At 45.3% G+C, this 20110-nt stretch overlaps 1 protein-coding gene across 3 annotated transcripts in view; it reads left to right on the top strand.

Moving 5' to 3' along the window:
- JAK2 (Janus kinase 2) overlaps positions 1-20110 on the top strand; it is a 298615-nt gene that overhangs the window by 155068 nt on the left and 123437 nt on the right. For all 3 annotated transcript variants that reach the window (XM_033925632.1, XM_033925622.1, XM_033925643.1), the window contains 2 exons: positions 6925-7111; positions 17667-17794. In XM_033925632.1, coding sequence (XP_033781523.1) covers positions 6925-7111; positions 17667-17794 — 315 coding nt within the window. The remainder of the gene's footprint in view (positions 1-6924; positions 7112-17666; positions 17795-20110) is intronic.

Raw genomic sequence — 20110 nt, forward strand, 5'->3', positions numbered from 1 at the left:
TACTGTATCCGTAGAGGGTGGTTCTGCCTTACGTGATTCTGAGGAGCATAAGTTGGAGACTCTCCTTAAACAGAATTTTGATATCTCTGCCATGGGGGTCCAGGTGGCTATTTGGGGGGGGGCTCGTGGCTTGGACCGTGTTTCGGTGGGCTGAGCGTGTTTTTGACCATGAGTCTGATGATTGGTCCTTGGGGAATCAGGTGGCGAAGATTGAGATGGCAGCCTCTTTCTTCTCGGATGCCCTCTATGACTTGGTGCAGACCTCCGCCATGTCTATAGCTTTTGGGGTGACCATGCGTCGTACTTTGTGGCTGCACGCTTGGTCGGCGGATGCGGCATCCAAAACTAAACTCACAAAATTTCCCTTTCAGGGGTCTTTTTTGTTTGGAGAGGATTTGGATAAGTTGGTTCTGACTCTGATGGACACTAAGGTACCCTGCCTGCCTGAGGACTGTGCCAGCCCGATGGTTAGAGGTGGTACTGCTAGGGGGCGTCTGCGGGATTTCTGAAGATTCTGCCCTGGGCGTGGGGCTGCTACCTTCCCGACTTCTGGGTTTTCCCGGGCGTTTCTTTCAGTGCGTACAGTCCTTTTGGGGAGCCTGTCGGGGGAGGGGGCTGGGATTCGCTCCACCGGTTCCCCCACAGCCCATCCTGCCCAATGACTCCTTGCCAGCGCCCCTTCTGGTTCCGGTGAGTGCCCGGCTGCGCGAGTTTTCTCACAGCTGGACAGAGATCACGCTCGATCAGTGTGTCCTGGAGATGATTCGGGACAGTTATGCTCTAGAGTTTGCCCGCTCCCTGCCAAATAATTTTCTAGCTTCTCCTTGTCAGGCAGAGTGAAAGAAGCATGCTTTTTGCCAGATCTTTCAAAGATTGCTAGATCTCAGACCTGTGGTTCCAGTGTCCTCTCAGGAGTGTTGCACCGGTAGGTGCCCATGAAAGAGGGGACTTTTCTGGCCCATCTTAGATTTGAAGGGGGTCAACAGGGCTCTCAAGAGTTCCGTCTTTTTGCATGGAGACACTGCGATCTGTGATTCTGGCCGTTCAGCTGGGGGAGTATCTAACCTCTCGCGACCTGATGGAGGCCTACTTGCATGTTCTAACCCAGGCCTCCCATCAGCGCTTCCTTCGTTTGCGATCTTAGGTGAGCATTATCAGTTCTATGGGCTTCCTTTTGGTCTGACCACAGCTTTACGCACGTTCCCAAGGTTATGGTGGTCATTGTGGCAGTCTTGCGGATAGAGAGCTTTCTGGTGTATCCCTACTTGGACGACTGGTTGATTCGAGCAAAGTTGTTCTAGGAGAGCATCTGGGTCACGGCTTGGATGGTGGAGTTCCTGCAGTCGCTGGGATGGGTAGTCAATTTGAAATAGCAAGTTATATCAAAATTCTGGGAGTAACTATAGACCGACACCTAACGTTCGAAACACACAGACCAACTGACTAAAAAATGCTTCGCTATTTTATGGAAACTAAGAAGTATAAAAAAATATTTTGACATGGTGTCCTTTAGAATACTAGTTAAATCCACCATCCTATCCACCTTAGATTATTGTAATATCACATATCTAGGGTCAACCAAGAAAACACTGCAAAGACTTCACCTGGTTCAAAATGTTGCTGTACGTTTGATCTTTGGACTTTAAAAGTTTGACCATATAACCCCTTTTTAAATGCAACTCCCTTTTGAAGCTAGAGTCATTTTTAGGTTCAGCTGCATTTATTATAAAACACTCTTTGGATTACTACCATCATACTTTTCCTCCCAATTAAATCAATTCGCATCAAGCAAGAACACAAGAAACTCAGGCATGTTCATGTACCCTACTCCGAAAGCCTGCCATTTTAAAAGTTTTTTTAAAACAAAACTCTAGCCTTTCAAGCAGGGAGAATGAACTCTTGGATGTGTTCGCTGATTGCCCACTCCCAATCTTATTATGAGTTTAGGAAATCACTGAAAACCTATCTGTTTGGTAAATTTATGCAATGACTTGCTTTGTATCACTCTGCATTGTGTTATGTTGTATTTTATTGTATTGTATAGCATTGTATTCTACTGATTTCTACTGTATCTGCCTCAGTTCTCTTGTTGTGAACCGCCCAGAACTTCTGGTTGGGCAATATATAAGAAATAAAATTATTATTGCCCAGAGCTGGTTGGCCCCCTCGCAGCGTCTGGAGTATCTTGGGGTTGTGTTCGACACCTCCTTGGGGAAGGTCTTCCTCCCAGAGGCCCAGGTAAGCAAATTGCAATCTCGGATTCGCCTGCTTATGGCGTCCTGGTCCCCTCGGGTGCAGAATTTCCCTGTGAATAGATCCCATGTGCCGATCCCATTTGGCCTTAAAATCAGTCACGCTGCTGGCCTCAATCACCTGTAGTGGAAGACTATTCCAGCGATCAACCACTCTTTCAGTGAAAAAGAATTTCCTGGTGTCACCTCGTAGTTTCCCGCCCCTGATTTTCCACGGATGCCCTCTTGTTGTCGTGGGACCCTTGAAAAAGAAGATATCTATCTCCGCCTTGATGCGGCCCGTAAGATACTTGAATGTCTCCCCTCTCTCTGCGCTCCTCGAGCGAGTATAGCTGAAATTTGTCAAGCCGTTCTTCGTATGGAAGATCCTTGAGTCCCGAGACCATCCGGGTGGCCATTCTCTGCACCGACTCCAGTCTCAGCACATCCTTGCGATAATGCGGCCTCCAGAATTGCACACAGTATTCCAGGTGGGGCCTCACCATGGATCTATACAATGGCATAATGACTTCTGCCTTACGACTGACGAAACCCCTTCATATGCAGCCCATGATTTGTCTTGCCTTGGACGAAGCCTGCTCCACTTGATTGGCAGACTTCATGTCCTCACTGACGATTACCCCCAAGTCTCGTTCTGCTACCATTTTTGCTAGGATCTCGCCATTAAGGGTATAAGACTTGCATGGATTTTGGCTGCTTGCATGGATTTTGGTGCATAACTTTGCATTTTTTGGCATTGAAGTTGAGTTGCCATGTCCTAGACCATCGCTCCAGTATGAGTAGGTCATGCATCATGTTGGGCATTGAATCTTCGTCTGTTGTGCATTTGCCCAACATTACTTAGTTTGGCGTCATCGGCGAATAATGTTATTTTACCTCGTTGAGTTTCTTTCCCACCATTTTCCTCATGGCATCATAATTCCCTTTTTTGAAGTTCAGTGCTGTCGTTGTAGTTCTTTTCACCTTTGCTGATCCAATTTCTAGCCTGTACTGGATCGTGTTGTGATCGCTGTTTCCTAGTGGGGCTAGTACCGCCACCTCCTTAGCGGGTCTCCCTAGTCCGTTGAAGATTAGGTCAAGAGTGGCATCTCCCCGTGTTGGTTCCGTGACCAGCTGTTCCATGAAACAGTCCCTCGTGACCTCCAGGAATTTGGTCTCCCTCATGCAGTTTGAGCGCCCGATACTCCAGTCTATTCCCGGGTAGTTGAAGTCCCCCATCACCACCACACTTCCGCTTTTGCATACCTGCCTCAGTTCAGCCTCCAGATCCTGGTCGATTTCTTCCGTTTTTCCAGGTGGGTGATAGTACAGACCCAATTTTATGTCTGCTCCAGTTCCTCCGGATAGTTTAACCCATAGTGATTCCAAGTCATCCGCCCTTACTGCTGTTTCCATCCTGGTTGAAGGTATGGAATCCTTTATATATATAGCGCTATTCCTCCACCCTTTTTGTGTGACCTATCTCTCCTGTAGAGTTTGAACCCTGGTAAAGCCACATTCCATTTATTGTCAGACACTACCGTGTGGACGTTCAGGCACATCGGGCGCAGTGTTCGGTGAGCGTGTTCTGGTGTCGTCCCTTTGGGGGTCCCACCCATGATGGGGACTGCTTTAGTACGTCCCGCTTGTAATATTAACCTATGCCGGTCTGGAGAGTTGCTAAAGAAGGATAAATTAGGTTCTTACCTGCTAATTTACTTTCTTTTAGCCTCTCCAGACCAGCATAGGACCCCACCCTGTCTATTGTCATCATGTTCTTGCATGCAGATTTTACTTTTTCGGCAGGTTCTAGTGTTTTTCTAGGGCCAGGGAGATCTAAGAACAGCGGCTGTGGCTCGGCTGACGTAGCTGGTGAGCTGTGGGGATCTTTGCTTTTGCATTTGTTCCTTTGCATTTTCCAACAGCGTTCCTGTTTTCTATTAGTTGATACACCTGTTCAAAGTCCTGTTTTTTCTGTTTATAGTTCTTAGTTCTGCTTGGCTATTCAGCAGACTTAGGTAATTAGGGGGGGAGACACCTGATATGTACTATTCCAAAGTTTTGTCTCAGTCTCCACCTGCTGGTCATGATGAAATATAACCTGCTTGTAAGATTAACCTATGCTGGTCTGGAGAGGCTAAAAGAAAGTAAATTAACAGGTAAGAACCTAATTTCTCCTTCTTTATTCATCAATAATCATGTTCTGCACAATAAACAGAAGCTTTTATTATTTTAAAAAACTTTGACCTAAGGAAGTGGTGTCCCTTAACATGGATGGCTGAGCGATGTTCCCTATTTCATAAAAAGCAATAAGTTAGTAATCTGTTCCCATTGCTCCTTTGAAATATATAATTTATAGCACTAGCACCCCAGATCAGAGTGCAGTGGCCAAAACTTGTCAACTGGTGGAAAATGATGGATATTCATGAGTACATCCAGACAGGCAGTAACAGTTAAAGCTTCAACAAGGGCAATGTGACACATTACACAACACAAGTGGAGCTGAGAGTAGTGGTGAGAATAAGCTTGAGGTACAGGTGAAGAATGTGAGCAACTTACTTATAACAGGAAGGTAACAAAGAATTTACCTTCTTCAGTAGAAACAATATAATTCAGGAGTGAAGGGAGAAATTAATGAGCTCATTGTGGAGGAATGTGAGGACTACATGGAGGAAACTGCAGAGAACACTAGTAACTTCTGGCAGATTTAAAGACAATTAATGAAGGTCTGGCTTTAAAGATTGAGGACTTGAAAAATCACAGCAGATGAGTAGAAGGAGAACTGCTTGTCTGGTTGTAGACAGCCTAGAGGTGCCCCGAGAGAAGAGGAGTTCCTCAGTGGTGTCACTGACCCATTGACATCGGTGGACCAGTGGGAAGAATAAAAGAGCAGTAAGCTGCTGTTGAGATAGAGGAGGAGAGAACTGCTTGCCTGGTTGTAGACAGCCTGGAGATGCCCTGAGGGAGTAGGAATTTCTCAACAACATCGCTGGTCCATTGACGTAATCTCTTGGGCTGACAGGAAGAATAAAAAAAGTAGCAAGCTTCTGCGGCATGGCCTCAGGGCATAGCAAAAGAGGTGTGCCCTAAGGGGCATATCAGGCTCCTTGTGGTCCTGGAGGAGCCAGAAAAGATCAAGGAGGGCCCAGGTTTGATTATATTGGAAGATATGAGGACCAGAATCTCAGGTCTTTCTCTCGGGCCAGCCAATTGCTGCCTGGCTGGTCCAGAACTTCCTCTCAGACGTCAGAATTGATTTTGGGGAAGGCTTGTGGGCCCGGCACTTAGGGCCTGGCTTTTGTGGTGTCAAGGAAGCAGGGAGAAAGAAAGAAAGGGGGGGGGGCAGGGAGAAAGAAAGAAAGGGGGGCAGGGAGAAAGAAAGACAAAGAAAGGGAGACAAGAATAGAGGAAGAAAAAGTTGGGGGAGGGAGTAGAGTGTGTCGGGGGATAGGCAGGGAGAGAGGAAGAAAAAGTTGGACTCATGGAGGGACAGAGAGAGATGTTAGCTGGGGAATGGAATGAGGTCTGGAGGAGAGGAAACATGCAGGAGGCAGAAAGAAGGGAAGAATATTGGATTCACAGTAAGAAGGAAGTGTAACCAGAGACTCATGAAATCACCAGATAACAAAGGCAGGAAAAATTTTATTTTCAATTTAGTGATCAAAATGTGTCTGTTTTGAGAATTTATATCTGCTGTCTACATTTTGCACTATGGCCTCCTTTTACTAAACTGCAATAGCAGTTTTTAGCGCAGGGAGCCTATGAGCGTTGGGAGAAGCGAGGGGCATTCAGCACAGCTCCCTGCGCTAAAAACACTTGCGGTTTAGTAAAAGGGAAGGGGGTATATTTGTCTATTTTTGTATAGTTGTTATTGAGGTAGCATTGCATATTTTAAAGTCATCTGACTTGACCTCTTTGAAAAAAATCACCAAATACAGTGTGGGTTTTTTTTTTTAAATTTAAATTTTATTGTTGGTAGATCATTTTGACTTAGTCATTTTAAAAGTAGCTCGCAAGCCAAAAAAGTGTGGGCACCCCCTGTTCTAGAGCCTATCTGAGTTTGGGTGATGGGCGCTCCCTTCCTAACTCTTCCTTCCTATCTCATGCTGAGAGCTTGAGGTAGGAAAGTCTTGTTTTTGCTGGGGGGAGAGAGGCATTGGAGCAGCCTAAAACACTTTCCAAACTCTATTTCTACTTTAAAGATTGTTGAATTTCCTCAAGAATTTAACTCTGATTAAACTGATTCATCTAAAATTACTTTATTTGATGTTTGGAAAGAAGTGAAAAAGATTGAATTTGTGTTTTGTGGTCCTGTACAGCAACTCTGTGAATTTTCAAAACAAATAGTCTCTAAAATTGAGTAATTGGTTCTTAAGCTTGAACAAGAAGATAGTTCATTGAAGAAATTGGATGCCCAAGTAGTCACCTTGCAACAGACTGGAATGTCTGGAATTAGAGATAGTTTGGTTACCTGTAGATCTTGGAGAGGCTGGAAAATCAAGTTGAGTTCATGTAATTTAAGATTTCTAAATTTTCCACAATGTTGATTACTTTCCGTTGAGATACTTTTAAGACATACACAACTTATATCTTCAGCAATGTGATTTATTTTACATAGGATTTGAGATTGGTGTTACAGTTTATTTCAAAGTGAAAAGTAATTTCAAAGTCCTATTTTTCCCCTAATGTTTAGCGAGATGGAGTGCCTGAGTACAAGCACTGCTTAATAACGAAAAATGAGAATGGAGAATATAACCTGAGTGGAGCAAAAAAAAGTTTTGGAAACCTTAAAGATTTGTTGAACTGCTACCAGAAGGAAACTGTTCGTTCAGATGGTATCATTTTCCAGTTTACTCGATGCTGTCCTCCAAAGCCTAAAGGTAAGACAGGAGCATTATTGCAAAAACTTAAATTTGTACCCTAGCAGTTTTATTTCATCAGTAAAACCTATTGGGCTTAATGTTATAATCAAGTGCCAAAATCAAAATCCAAAAAGGTGCTAGTTTTATAAAGGCATATTTCCAAAACCCATTCCAAGTAAGGTGCTCAGTATATTTTATGGACCATCATGCTTGATTATTCAGAGAGGACAACTTCAGCCTCCATAGGTATCAGAAACTTGTAATCATAGGTTCAAATTATTTTGAACTGTACATGAATGTGTCAACCTTTTATAACTTAAGAAACTTTATAACTAATTTTATTAGTATGGTAAAGAAAAGAAGTGTTACTTAATTTCAATTCTTAGACAATAACCTCTGGAAGCTTCACCATAGGGTCTTGCATCTATTCCAGTCTTAGCTGCAGAACTTACAAATAAAACCAGCCCCCTCTCCTAGGTTACCTCTCGGACACTCCCCTCCCAGCTCAGCTTGTTTCTGCAGCCTTGCTGAGAACTTCTAGTTTCTGCTGCTTGTGATTTTTTTCTCAATTCCTAGTATTTTATTTGGTTCTGTGCTGAGGGTATTGCCCAAGTGCTGTGGATTCACTCTGGGGGAGTGATTCTTCAGCGGGAGATCACAGACTTTTCCTTAAAGATTGTCTGTTTCTGGGGGTACCCTGTTAGCAGAACCTGCAGTAAGCCCTTCAGACAGCCTGCAGATCAGATCGGGTCTCCAGATCAGGAGCCATCTCACCCCTGGTTTGTCCACTAAGGGGTAGAGTACAGGCTGCTGCGGTTCTGTGGAGGTATGCCTGAATCGGAACAGGACCACGTATCTTCCCTAAATCCCCTGAGGAGTCCTGGTGGCCATGATATGAGGTGACAGGGAAGGTGAGGTGGTGACCTGAAAATAGTTTTAACAGCTCCTGAGGTATTGATCTCCCTTTGCTTGCACTGTGTATACTGGCTGCCATAGAAATGCATTGTAGCACATGTCTCTGAGGAGCCTGTGTGTCTCTGAGTTTGGAATCAGGGTTTTGGGTGGTTTCCCTGCATGCCCTGGTCTCCCATCTGTAAAATTGTAAAATCGCCATTTTTCATGGTTCGCTGCATTTTTCCCGGGCCATTTTAGGGCAAAATCGGCACCTACAGCGACTATCTTGGATTGTCATTAAAGTTTTTAAAAGTGTATTTTTTGGACTTAGAAGCTTCGTTTTTGCTCCAAACTTCACAGATGGCCTCCTCAGGATAGGATGAAATGGATTCATGCCTCAATTATGGTGGATAGCTGTCGGATTCGCGGCTGCATTTCACATGCGCCATGGCCCGCATGGGGAGGGGGGGGTAAAGGCATGCATGGATTCCACATTTTCCTCCTTCGGAGAGTCTCCCTTTGCCTCCACTTCTACCAGAGATGCTTTTGGCGCATCCGGTCCCCCTCAAATGTGTGCGAAACGCGCTGCGTGGAAACACAAGCGCAGTTTCGGGTGCAAAAGTCTCCTTTGGCTGAGAGCATTATAACTTTGGCACGTTGAGCAGCTTTTGCTGCCGGTGCTTATTTTCCGCTGCAAAGGTTAGATATTGTGTCAGGCTTTTCTGGTTGGAAAAAGGCTGTGCCTGTTTCTTCCAAGTTGTATCCAGTGCTGCAGCATGTCTTTGTGTTTCTCTTCAGTGACACTGGAGAGCGGACTGGCAGTTTCCGCCATTGCTTCTGCCCTGGTCTCTGTCCATTTGCTGTCGCAGTACGGCGTCCACCAAGGTGGTTTTTCTAGCGGATCTTTGGGATCCCACTGTCAGCGGGTCCCCAGTGCTTGGGGTTGTCCCAGCTGTGCACAGGCTCTTTCAGTCTGTCCGATGGCCTGCCCTCCTTTCTGAGTTCTCATGTGCTTTACCATGGTGTCGGACCTCCAGCTGCTGGCAGGCTGTTTCTTCATGAGTGCTCAATGTACGCTGCCTGCTTTCTTTCCAGACATTCCGGTTTTGGATAGAAGTGACTTGGTTGTCCCTTGAGGGTCCCCTTAAATGTGCTAGGGCCATGGCGCTGTTGCATCCCAAGCAACTGGTCCCTCCGAAGGTTCATTCGTCTGTGAATTAGAGCACTAAGCGTACCTCTTTACCTTCGGTCAGAGGAGTTGTCCTGATGAGGTTCGTGACAGGAGAGTGGATTTTGTTCTCCAGCGTCATTTCGATTCTGCTGTGGCAAGAGTGCGAGCTGTGGCGGCCACTTCCATCGTGGCCCGGGCATGTTACACCAAGCTCCGCCAGGATCTCAAGGAGGTTGTCCTTTGGGACCACAACTTCCTGGTATCCGGAGTGAATTATTTGGCAGACGCACTCTGACAACTTGACAGTTTTTGCTAAACTGGGAGCTTATTCTGTATCCATCCATTGAATGCTCTGGATTCCTCATCTCGGGCTATGCTGAGCAGGTTACCTTTTAAAGGTTTACTCTTGTTTGGCCAGGGTCTGGACGACCTTTGAGCCACTGTTCAGAATCATAAGCCTAAAGTACTCCCTGGCTCTAAGCCTCACCCGGCCAAGGGTATGGGACAGACAACTTTTCATCCCTACCGGCGCACTTTACAGTTTGCTGGGACCTGGTGACAGGACAGCGTTACAGAGCTACCTCAAGACCTCGCTTTGGAGGTGTAGCACACCAACAGTCTTCCAACTGCCATTCGTCTGCCCCTCCAAAGAGTAAATTATGTGGCCAGGTCTCTGGCAGTTCCCCCCCTCCCCCTCAATCGGGGGGCAGCTTTCAGCCTTCCTTCCGGAAGGGCGGAAAATATCTTCGGACCTGTGGGTCCTCGAGGTACTTGGGGAGGGCCTTCAACTGCAGTTTTTTAGGCTTCCGCCGGACTTCTTCCAGTCTTCGCCAATGGGATACCCAGACAGGGCCAGCAAGGGTGCAAGCCACGGTGTGCAGATTGCTGGATCTGGCAGCCATGGAGCCCGTTCCAAGTGGTGACTTGGCTCTGGGAGATACTCGACATACTTGGTCTTGGCATAGCAGGACTCCTAAGATTGCAGGCCTGTTCTGGACCTGAAGGCAGTGAACACCTTCCTGTGGGTTTTGCGTTTCCAAATGGAAATGGGACTTTCCGTTCTGGCAGCAGTAGCACCAGGGGAGTTTTTGGTTTCCTTGGATCTCACGGAAGCGTGCCTCCACATCCCGATTTTTCCAGACCATAGGAGGTTCCTAAGATTTCGAACTCTCAGGAAGAGTTCCAGTTTGCGGCGCTGCCCTTTGGGCTGGCGTCGGCACCCAAATCCTTCACCAAAGTCATGGTGGTGGTTGCTGCCCATTTGCGCTCCCTAGGGGCGCTAGTTCATCCGTACCTAGACAATTGGCTGATCAGAGCTCCCTCGCTGGGGGAATGCCGCAAGGTGGTTCTCCAGGTGGTACAATTGCTGGAAAGTCTTGGCTAGGTGATCAATCTCAAGAACAGCCATCTCAAGCCGGCGCAGGACTTGGAGTGCTTGGGAGTCCAGTTCCATACGGGCAAGAGCCGGGTGTTCCTGCCAGAACCCAGGAAGCTCAAGCTTCAGAGTGCTATCCTGGAAATGTTAGCAGTTTCAGCTCCGACAGCCTGGCAGTTTCTGCAGGTCTTGGGTCTCATGGTGGTGACCATGGCTGTGATTCCGTGGGCACGAGCTTACCTCCGTCCTCTCCAATTGTCCCTTCTGATTTGGTTGAATGCTCAGAGGGATGCACTGGGAGTGAAGTTGCCTTGGTTGGTGGCAGCGCGCAGCAGTATGCTTGGTGGTTGAACCTTGTTCCTCTGTTCAGAGGCCTCCTGAGAGCCTTAGATGGGGTGACCCTGACAATGGACGCGAGTCTCTCTGGTTGGGGAGCAGTTTGCAGGTCTGGGCCAGTGGACTGTGCTGGAGAGCAGGTGGTCGATCAATTGACTGGTGCTGCGCGCGTTCCGTCTGGCGCTGCTGAGATTTTGAGGGTGTCTTCACCTAAAAGTCATCCATGTGTTCTCGGACAATGCGATGGCTGTTGCCTATGTCAACAGTCAGGGAGGCAGGCGGAGTCCCCTGCTGAGCCTGGAGGTTCGGATGCCCTTTACCTGGGCAGAGAGGCATCTGTTGGTCTTGTTTCAAGTTTATTTGTTCACGGCTCATGGCCGGTGTGGACAATGTGCAGGCAGACTTCCTAAGTCGTCAGTTTCTGGACCTGGGAGCATGGTCTCTGTCCAGGCTAGCCTTTGCAGCCATAGTTCGCCGGTGGGATCGTCCCACCTTCGCTCTGATAGAGTTCTCAGGGAACTGGACGACGGTTTGGTTCTTCAGCCGCCACCGAGAAATCGACAGCGAAGGACTCGATGCTCTAGTTCATATGTGGCCCGAAGGGGAACTTCTGTATGTCTTTCCCCCGTGGCCTATTATAGGGCGCGTTTTGCACCGGGTGGCATTTCACGCAGGTCTGGTATTCCTAGTGGCCCCAGACTGGCCCAGGCGTCCTTGGTGTGCAGACCTGGTGCGGTTGAGCTCAGAGAGGGGTCTGCGTCTTCCTTGCCATTGGAGATAGCTTATACAGGGCCGTTAGCCCTTCCAGTTCTGGACCACTTTGGTCTTACGGCCTGGTGCTTGAACACACAGCCTTAAGGGCTAGGGGCTAATCTTCTGCAGTCATTGCCATGCTTCTTCAAAGCAAGAGGAAGTTGACAATGTTGGCCTATGCGAAAGTATGGAGGTGTGTATGCCGCAGTTCGAGTAAGCTCTTTGGCCCCATTGGTGGCACATGTTCTGGACTTCCTGCAGGCTGGCCTCAGAAAAGGTCTGGCAGTTTCTTCTCTATGTGTCCAGATTGCGGGACTGTCGTGTTTGGGTCCCTCTTCTCACCCAGACATATGCTTCTTACGGCTGCGGCCTTCCTTGAGACTGCCTTGTCCTACGTGGAATCTGAATCTGGGTCTCCACTCGCTGGCTCGTCTGCCCTGTAAACCCCTGGATGGGCTTTTTTTGAAAGATCTTATCAAGACTGTTTTCCTTCTGGCGGTCACTTCTGCACGGAGAGTGTTGGAGCTTCAGGCTCTGTTGTGCAGAGATCCTTTTCTTTTATTCTTTATTCATTTTAAAACCAGCATAAAGTGCAACATATTATCAATCAGTTAACTCAATAGACAGCACTCAATTCCTTCTAACGATACAATAAATACATAAACCCCCTCCCCAACCCCACCCATCCTTCCTAAAAGTGTAAAAACCCTCAAATTTTTTATTTATATAAAGCTCAGAAGAATATAAAGCTTTATAATAGTTCAAAAATTGTTTTAAAATATTTTCAATTTGGGAATGAGTTTCACCCTTATCTTTTATAGTAGCAATCTTTACTTTTCTTTTTTTGACCTTGAGATAATTAGCCAATAATCTTCCTGCTTTATTCAAGTTTCCATAATACAAAGCCTGCTGAGAAAACACATCTTTCCTAGCCAGTTGAGAGGAAATCTCACTATATTTATATTTAGCTTTTAAGAGGGCCTGTAGAGTAATTTGTTCCCATTTTGAAGCCAATTGTGACTCCAAATCCTTAATATTTTGTTACAACACAGAAAATTCCATTTTAAGCTGTTTCCTAATGTGTGCTGAATACGAAATGATTTGCCCTCTCATAGAAGCTTTGAAAGCATCCCACAATGTTTCTAAAGAGATTTCCTCTGAGGTATTAAGTTGAAAATATTCATTCATTTTTAATTGAAATTCCTCAAGAAAGTTTGAATCTGCAAGCAACGCATTATTGAATCTCCAAACAGGTCTATTACAATCTCGTTAAGCAAATTTAAATTCAATCCAAACTCCAGCATGATCTCATAAAATAATTGGGTCTATGCAGGCTTTTGTAACCTGTTGAATTAATGGGTCTGAAATGAAAAAGTAATCTATTAAGAACATAAGAATTGCTGCTGCTGGGTCAGACCAGTGGGCCATCATGCCCAGCATTTACACGGTGGCCCCCAGGTCAAAGACCAGTGCTCTAAATGAATCCAGCCTCACCTGCGTAAGTTCCAGTTTAACAGGAACTTATCCAACTTGGTCTTGAATCCCTGGAGGGTGTTTTCCCCTATAACAGACTCCGGAAGAGCGTTCCAGTTTTCTACCACTCTCTGGGTAAAGAAGAACTTCCTTACGTTTGTACGGAATCTATCTCCTTTCAACTTTAGAGAGTGCCCTCTCGTTCTCCCTACCTTGGAGAGGGTGAACAACCTGTCTTTATCTACTAAGTCTATTCCCTTCAGTATTTTGAATGTTTTGATCATGTCTCCTCTTTTCAAGGGAGAAGAAGCCCAGTTTCTCCAATCTCTCACTGAATGGCAACTCCTCCAACCCCTTAACCATTTTAGTCGCTCTTCTCTGGACCCTTTCGAGTAGTACCGTGTCCTTCTTCATGAATGGCGACTAGTTCTGGACGTAGTACTCCAGGTGAGGGCATATGATAACCTTCTCCGATCTGTTCGTGATCCCATTCTTTATCATTTCTAGCATTCTGTTCACCCTTTTCGCTGCCGCCACGCATTGTGCGGACGGCTTCATCGACTTGTCGATCAGAACTCACAAGTCTCTTTCCTGGAATGTCTCTCCAAGTACTGCCCCAGACATCCTGTATTCGTGCATGAGATTTTTGTTGCCAACATGCATCACTTTACACTTATCCACATTGAACCTCATTTGCCATGTCGATGCCCATTTCTCGAGCTTGATTATGTCACGTTGCAGATCTTCGCAATCCCCCTGTGTCTTCACTATGAATAACTTCGTATTGTCCACAAATTTAATCACCTCACTTGTCGTACCAATGTCCAGATCGTTTCTAAAGATGTTGAAGAGCACAGGTCCAAGCACCGAGCCCTGCGGCATCCCACTAGTGACGCTCTTCCAGTCTGAGTATTGTCCATTTACCCCCACTCTCTGTTTTCTATGCTCTAGCCAGTTATTAATCCACGTGAGTATTTCACCCTCGATTCCATGGCTCACAATTTTCTGAAGTAGTCGTTCATGTGGAACCTTGTTGAACGCCTTCTGAAAATCCAGATATACATTGTCAATCGGGTCGCCCTTGTCTATCTGCCTGTTTACTCCCTTGAAGAAGTGCAGCAAGTTTGTCAAACAAGATCTGCCTTTGCTGAAACCGTGCTGGCTGGTTCTCATCAGACCATGTCCGTCAAGGTGATCAATGATGCGTTCCTTTATCAGCGCCTCTACCATCAATCCGGGTACCGAGGTCTGTAGTTTCCCGGATCTCCCATCGAACCTTTTTTGAAGATCGGCATAACATTCGCCACCTTCCAGTCTTCCGGAATCTTTCCCAATTTGATTTACAGATTGGCTATTAGTTGAAGCAGTTCAGCTGTTGTCCCTTTCAGTTCCTTGATGACCATCGGATGGATGCTATCCGGTCCCGGGGATTTATCGCTCTTAAGCCCATCGATCTGCCTGCATACCTCTTCTAAATTAACCATCAACCCTGTCAGTTTCTCATTTTCGTTTCCAGCATATAGCTTGATGGGTATGCTATGTATATCCTCTTCGGTATATACAGACGCAAAAAATGTGTTCAGTTTGTTGGCGATTGCTTTGTCCTCCTTTAGCACTCCCTTTATTCCATGGTCATCAAACGGTCCCACTGCTTCCTTCGTGGGTCATTTCCCCTTAATATATCGAAAGAACGGCTTGAAGTTTGTCGCCTCGCTTGGCTATTTTTTCCTCGTAGTCTCTTTTGGCCCTTCTTACCGTCTTATGGCACCTGCATAGATGTTGTTTGTGCTTACTCCAGTTTTCGTCTGTTTTTGACCTTTTCCATTCCTTAAACGAAGTTTTCTTGTCTCTGATTGCTTCCTTCATCTCTACAGTGAGCCACGCCTATTCCTTGTTCTTTTTCTTCTTGGATCCTTTGTTGATATGTGGTATATATAGATTTTGTGCCTCATTGACTGTGTCCTTAAAAAGGGACCAAGCTTGCTCTAGCATTTTTACAGTGTTTATCCTCTTCCCCACCATGAATCTCATCCCTTCGTAATTCCCTTTTCGGAAGTTCAGTGCCGTGACCATCGTTCTGGACCGTTTTTTCGCCCCTGAGTCCATGTCGAAGCAGATCACGTTGTAATCGATATTTCCCAGCGTCCTGTCTACTTCTACACCTTGTTCCAGTCCTTGCAGTCCATTTAGAATTAAGTCCAGAATTGCATTTCCTCTTGTATTTTCCTTGACAAGTTGTTCCAGGAAGCAATCGCCTACAACATCCAGGAACTTGGTCTCCCTAGCGCAGCTGGAGTTGCCTAGGTTCCAGTCTATCCCCGGATAGTTGAAGTCACCCATGATAACTGCATTGCCTCCCTTGCTATTGCTTTTAATCTTGTCCGTCATTTCTCCATCAATTTCTTCAGACTGCCCTGGGGATCGATTGATCTTCATTTCCAGTCCATTTGTTCCCGGAATTTTAACCCATAGAGACTCTAACTTAGCAGTCTTTTGTGGCGTGTTCTCTCCAGTAGATTCAATTCCCTCTTTGATGTATATGGCAATGCCCCCAACTTTTTGAGCCACTCTGTCTCTATGGTATAGATTGTATCCCTGTGGCATAGTGTCCCAGGCATTTTCCTCAGTCCACCATGTTTCCGTAATGCCGATGATATCCACGTTATCTTTTTGTGCCATAGTTTCTAATTCATCCAACTTATTCCTTAGGCTCCTTGCGTTTGTGTACATACTCTTGAGTTTGCGGCCTATTCCTTTCTTGCATTTCCTTCCCTCTTCTGTCCCTTTCGATCTGTCTTGCCTGTGATCCGGTGAATCTTCCCTTCTATCTTCCTGCACGGTATCCTCCGGGCATATCGGTTCCCGAACCATTGACTCTCTCTCGGTAAATTGTCGGCTTTCCCCTTCTTCCTAGTTTAAAAAATTCTCAACTTCTCTCTTGATGTTGCTTGCAAGTAGCCTCATTCCGTCTCTGCTGAGGTGGAGTCCATCCTTCCTGAATAGCTTGCTCTTCCTCCAGGACGTCATCCATTTGCGCACGAAGTGGAATCCTTCTTCCTCACACTAGCGCTGCATTCACGCGTTGACTGCTTGCAGCTCCATCTGCCTCTTATCGTCGGCCCTGGGTACCGGCAGGATTTCTGAGAATGCTATCCTCTGAATTCTGGTCTTCAGCTTCCTTCCTAGCATCCGGAACTGGTCCTTCCGTAGTTCCTGTTGCTCACGTTGTTCGTCCCCACCGCCGTATCTTCTTCTTCCACATTGTCGATAATCCTGTCGATGCAGCTCACTATGTCTTCTACCTTGGCTCCCAATAGGCAGATCACCAGCCGATCCAGTCTTCCTCCCGCTATGTGGCTGTAGACTTGTCTGATGATGGAGTCCTCCACGACAATTGCTGTCATCTCTATCTTCTCTTGATTCTCCAGCCGCAGGTCTGTGTCTCTGGTGTATGTCCATCTCTCCAGCCGTAGGTCCGTGTCCTTCGTTCCCATCCAGTTTCTCTCATCTTGCACTGGACTCGTCTTCTTGTGGATTCCCTCCACTGTTTCCAGATCTCGCTGCTGTGTCACCCATTTCTTCCTGGTGGTTATCCTTCGGGTGGTCCACACTCTTTGTAGGTGTATCTAGGCAGTTCCACTGTTGCTGGTGATTTTCCACAGCCTCCCTGTATGTCTCCTCTATGAACTTTTCCAGCTCTCAGACTTCTTCCTCTATGGTGTCCTCTGTCTTGATGTTCTCTGCATCTCTGTCTTCGTCCTCCACTGCTTGAAGTGTCTTCAGTTCCAGTATTCTGCCCTCCAGGAGTCTGACTTGTTTATTCAGGCACTCCAGTTCTCTGCATCGAGCGCATACGTAAGACCGCCTCCCAGAGGGGAGGTAGTCATACATATGGCAGACGGTGCAGAAAACTGGGTAGCTCAACATCCTGCTTCTGTCTCCTACTTCCATTGCTGCCCGCTTGCCGGTCTGCTGTGGCTGTCCTCTGTGCCTGCTGTGTCTGCCTGATTGTGTGTCCTCTGTGTTTGCTTGGTTGTGTGTCCTCTGCGCCTGCTGTGTCTGCCTGGTTGTGTGTCCTCTGCTCCTGCTTGGTTGTGTGTCCTCTGTGCCTGCTGTGTCCTCTTTAGCAGCCCCGGCGCTGCCTGGAAATGTTAGTGTAAGTAGTCTGCGAAGTAAATAAGCCGCCTTTGTTCCCAGCTGATCCTTCATGGACTGGCAGGAAATTTTTGCAGACCGGCACCAGTCCACAGACTGGCGGTTAAAGAACACTGATCTAGTAGTTGTGTATCTGTTTCCATTAACTAGTCTTTGTGTCTGCAAAGGCATGCTACATTATTTTTATATAAATGGAACCCCTAGTCTGCTCTCATTTGGTGGTAAGATCAGAAATTTGAGGGCAGTTTCCAATCACCTTTAAATTTTTAAAGACTTGAATTTGCTAGAGTAAAACTCGCATTTATTTATAAGCAATGTAATAATTTGAAAGGAAGAGTTGTATAATGTAGTATTTTTCTGAATATATCAATAAAACACATTTCACATTTTTTTCTGTTTCGTTTTGATATTCTTAGACAAATCAAATCTTCTGATCTTTAGAAGCAATGGTGTTTCTGATGTGCCCACTTCACCTACATTGCAGAGGCACAACAATGTTAACCAGATGGTGTTTCACAAAATCAGGAATGAAGATTTAACATTTGTAAGTTTACCAGAATCTGACTTTGATGGAATACGAGGCTTGTGTGTATTTGAGCACATGAAATATAGTATAATTTGGTTTCACTTTTTATACAGGTCAGGCTATACATGTAGAGGGTGATTTTAAGAGAGACTTATATGCATAAAATAGAGTGTGTGGAAATAAATTGTTTTAAAACTAGCCAGAGAATAAGCAGGTAGAAGATGCAAATAATTCAGCTATACTCATGGTTTTAACCATGTTGAACGGAAGGGTTTGGTCTTAACATGCATACTTATAGAGTTTCAAAAGTATGTATGTAATTATCTAAAATTTTGCGTGTACAAAGTAGCAGCTGTAAGTGTGTGTAATTCTGGTGAAGCAATTTTCAAGGGATATGTATTTTAATGAAAATTGGTGTAAATTGTGCACAGACTTGCTTTAAAAGCATCCAGTTACAAAGTTATCTTCAGCATACATTGTTAATAGCTTTTTATATCAAGGATCAAATTTACCAAAGATAATATATTTCTTCGGTCGTGTGCCATTATCCAAAATTCTTAGGAAACTGAACATCCACCTGATTTTGTTAAGAGACCTGTTCACGTGTGGTAGCTTAATTTTCATCAGGATGATACTGGCTTCAGGATCTCGTAAGTATTGGCGCAGTAGTGAACAGATCTTTTAGATTTATGATGAGTTCTTTTTTTAGTTCAAAGATTTTATTGATTTTAATATATAATAAGTACAAAAAGAGAAATGTTAATGAAGCAAGATACAGACAAGTTGTACAAAGAAAAAAGAATCATATAATAATACAACAAGCTGTTCAAGCCTATCTAGAAGAAGAATATCAACTCAACTCGCAGCCACAAGCATCTAGAACAGGGGTAGGGAACTCCGGTCCTCAAGAGCTGTATTCCAGTCAGGTTTTCAGGATTTCCCCAATGAATATGCATGAGATCTATTTGCATGCACTTCTTTCAATGCATATTCATTAGGGAAATCCTGAAAACCCGACTGGAATACGGCTCTCGAGGACCGGAGTTCCCTACCCCAAAGTACAGAGAGACAACAGGGCTATAATCTAGTAGCAGATCGAGACATGAGCCATGATGTGGGATAATTTCTGTTGTAGAGAATAAGTCCTAGCTCAATAACTGAATGCCATCATCAATGTTGCAATAGGAGTTGACCGGGCTCCAAATCTTAAAATAGGAACTCGTGAACCTGTGTTTTTCTGCTATAATGCTTTCATATTTCGATGTGAGGCAAACCATATTCCACCAAGTGATATAATCTGTCTGGGATAGATCCTTCCAACAGTGTAGGATATTTTTGAGGGCCAGAAATAGGAGGGTGTTAAGCAATCTCACATTATGATCTGACAACAGTTGTTGGAGGCCATGAGGTCCCAATATAATAATGTGCGGTTTTATGGGCTCCTGTATATTCTGGATTGAAGAGATGGCTTCCCAAACTTTACTCCAGTAAGCAGAGAGGAGTGAACAAGCATAAATCATGTGCATTAACTTTCCTTCCTGAGAGTTGCAAGACCAGCACATGGGAGAGAGACCATTTGAAAACTTTGCAACCTTTACCGGAGTCCAGTGTGTTCTATGTAGAAGGAAGAACATAGACTGAAGTACACCAGCTGAACGAGATGATCTGAACATGTTAATTCAAACGTCCAAGCTACATCTTCTAACAAAAGACCCAAATCTTCATGCCAAGCATTCATCATGCTGGTTAATGAGGGAGTGAAAGACTTTCGCATAATAACAAATTACTGAGAGGCGATCTCTTTTTTGTTATTATTAATTAGAGATATCTGCGAGAGCAGGTCTGGAATATCTTAACTGCCCTACATCTTGGAAGAGAGCAGTCAGCAGTGTCTCAATTGTAACCAGTGATAATGTTGATAGTGTGGCAGTTTATAGCATGCCTGTAAGTCAGCAAAGGACATCCATTGAGAGTTCTTAATTAAGTCCTGAAGAGTCCAGATACCACAATTCTGCCACAATTTCCAGTTAAGAGTTCCATCCTGTATCTTGATGTGGTCATTATAATATCCGACGAGACTCATGCCATTTGATTTCCATGAGGTTATCGTAAGCCTTCAGCACAAGTGTAGAATAGTAGATTGGTTGTTTTTTATCATTTGATTGTAGAGGGGTGGATAGCGCAAAAGCAAGATGAGTGCTTCCATGTAGACTCTTTTCCAATTGCAGCCAAATAGGAGGGTAGGTGTGGGACGAACATCTAACCACAGTGAACTGTGCCTCATGATGAAAGCTTGGTGGTAATGTAAAAAATCATGGAAGTTTGCCCCTCCCA

This window comes from Geotrypetes seraphini, chromosome 1, assembly GCF_902459505.1.
Source record: "Geotrypetes seraphini chromosome 1, aGeoSer1.1, whole genome shotgun sequence".
NCBI classification, from domain to species: domain Eukaryota; kingdom Metazoa; phylum Chordata; class Amphibia; order Gymnophiona; family Dermophiidae; genus Geotrypetes; species Geotrypetes seraphini.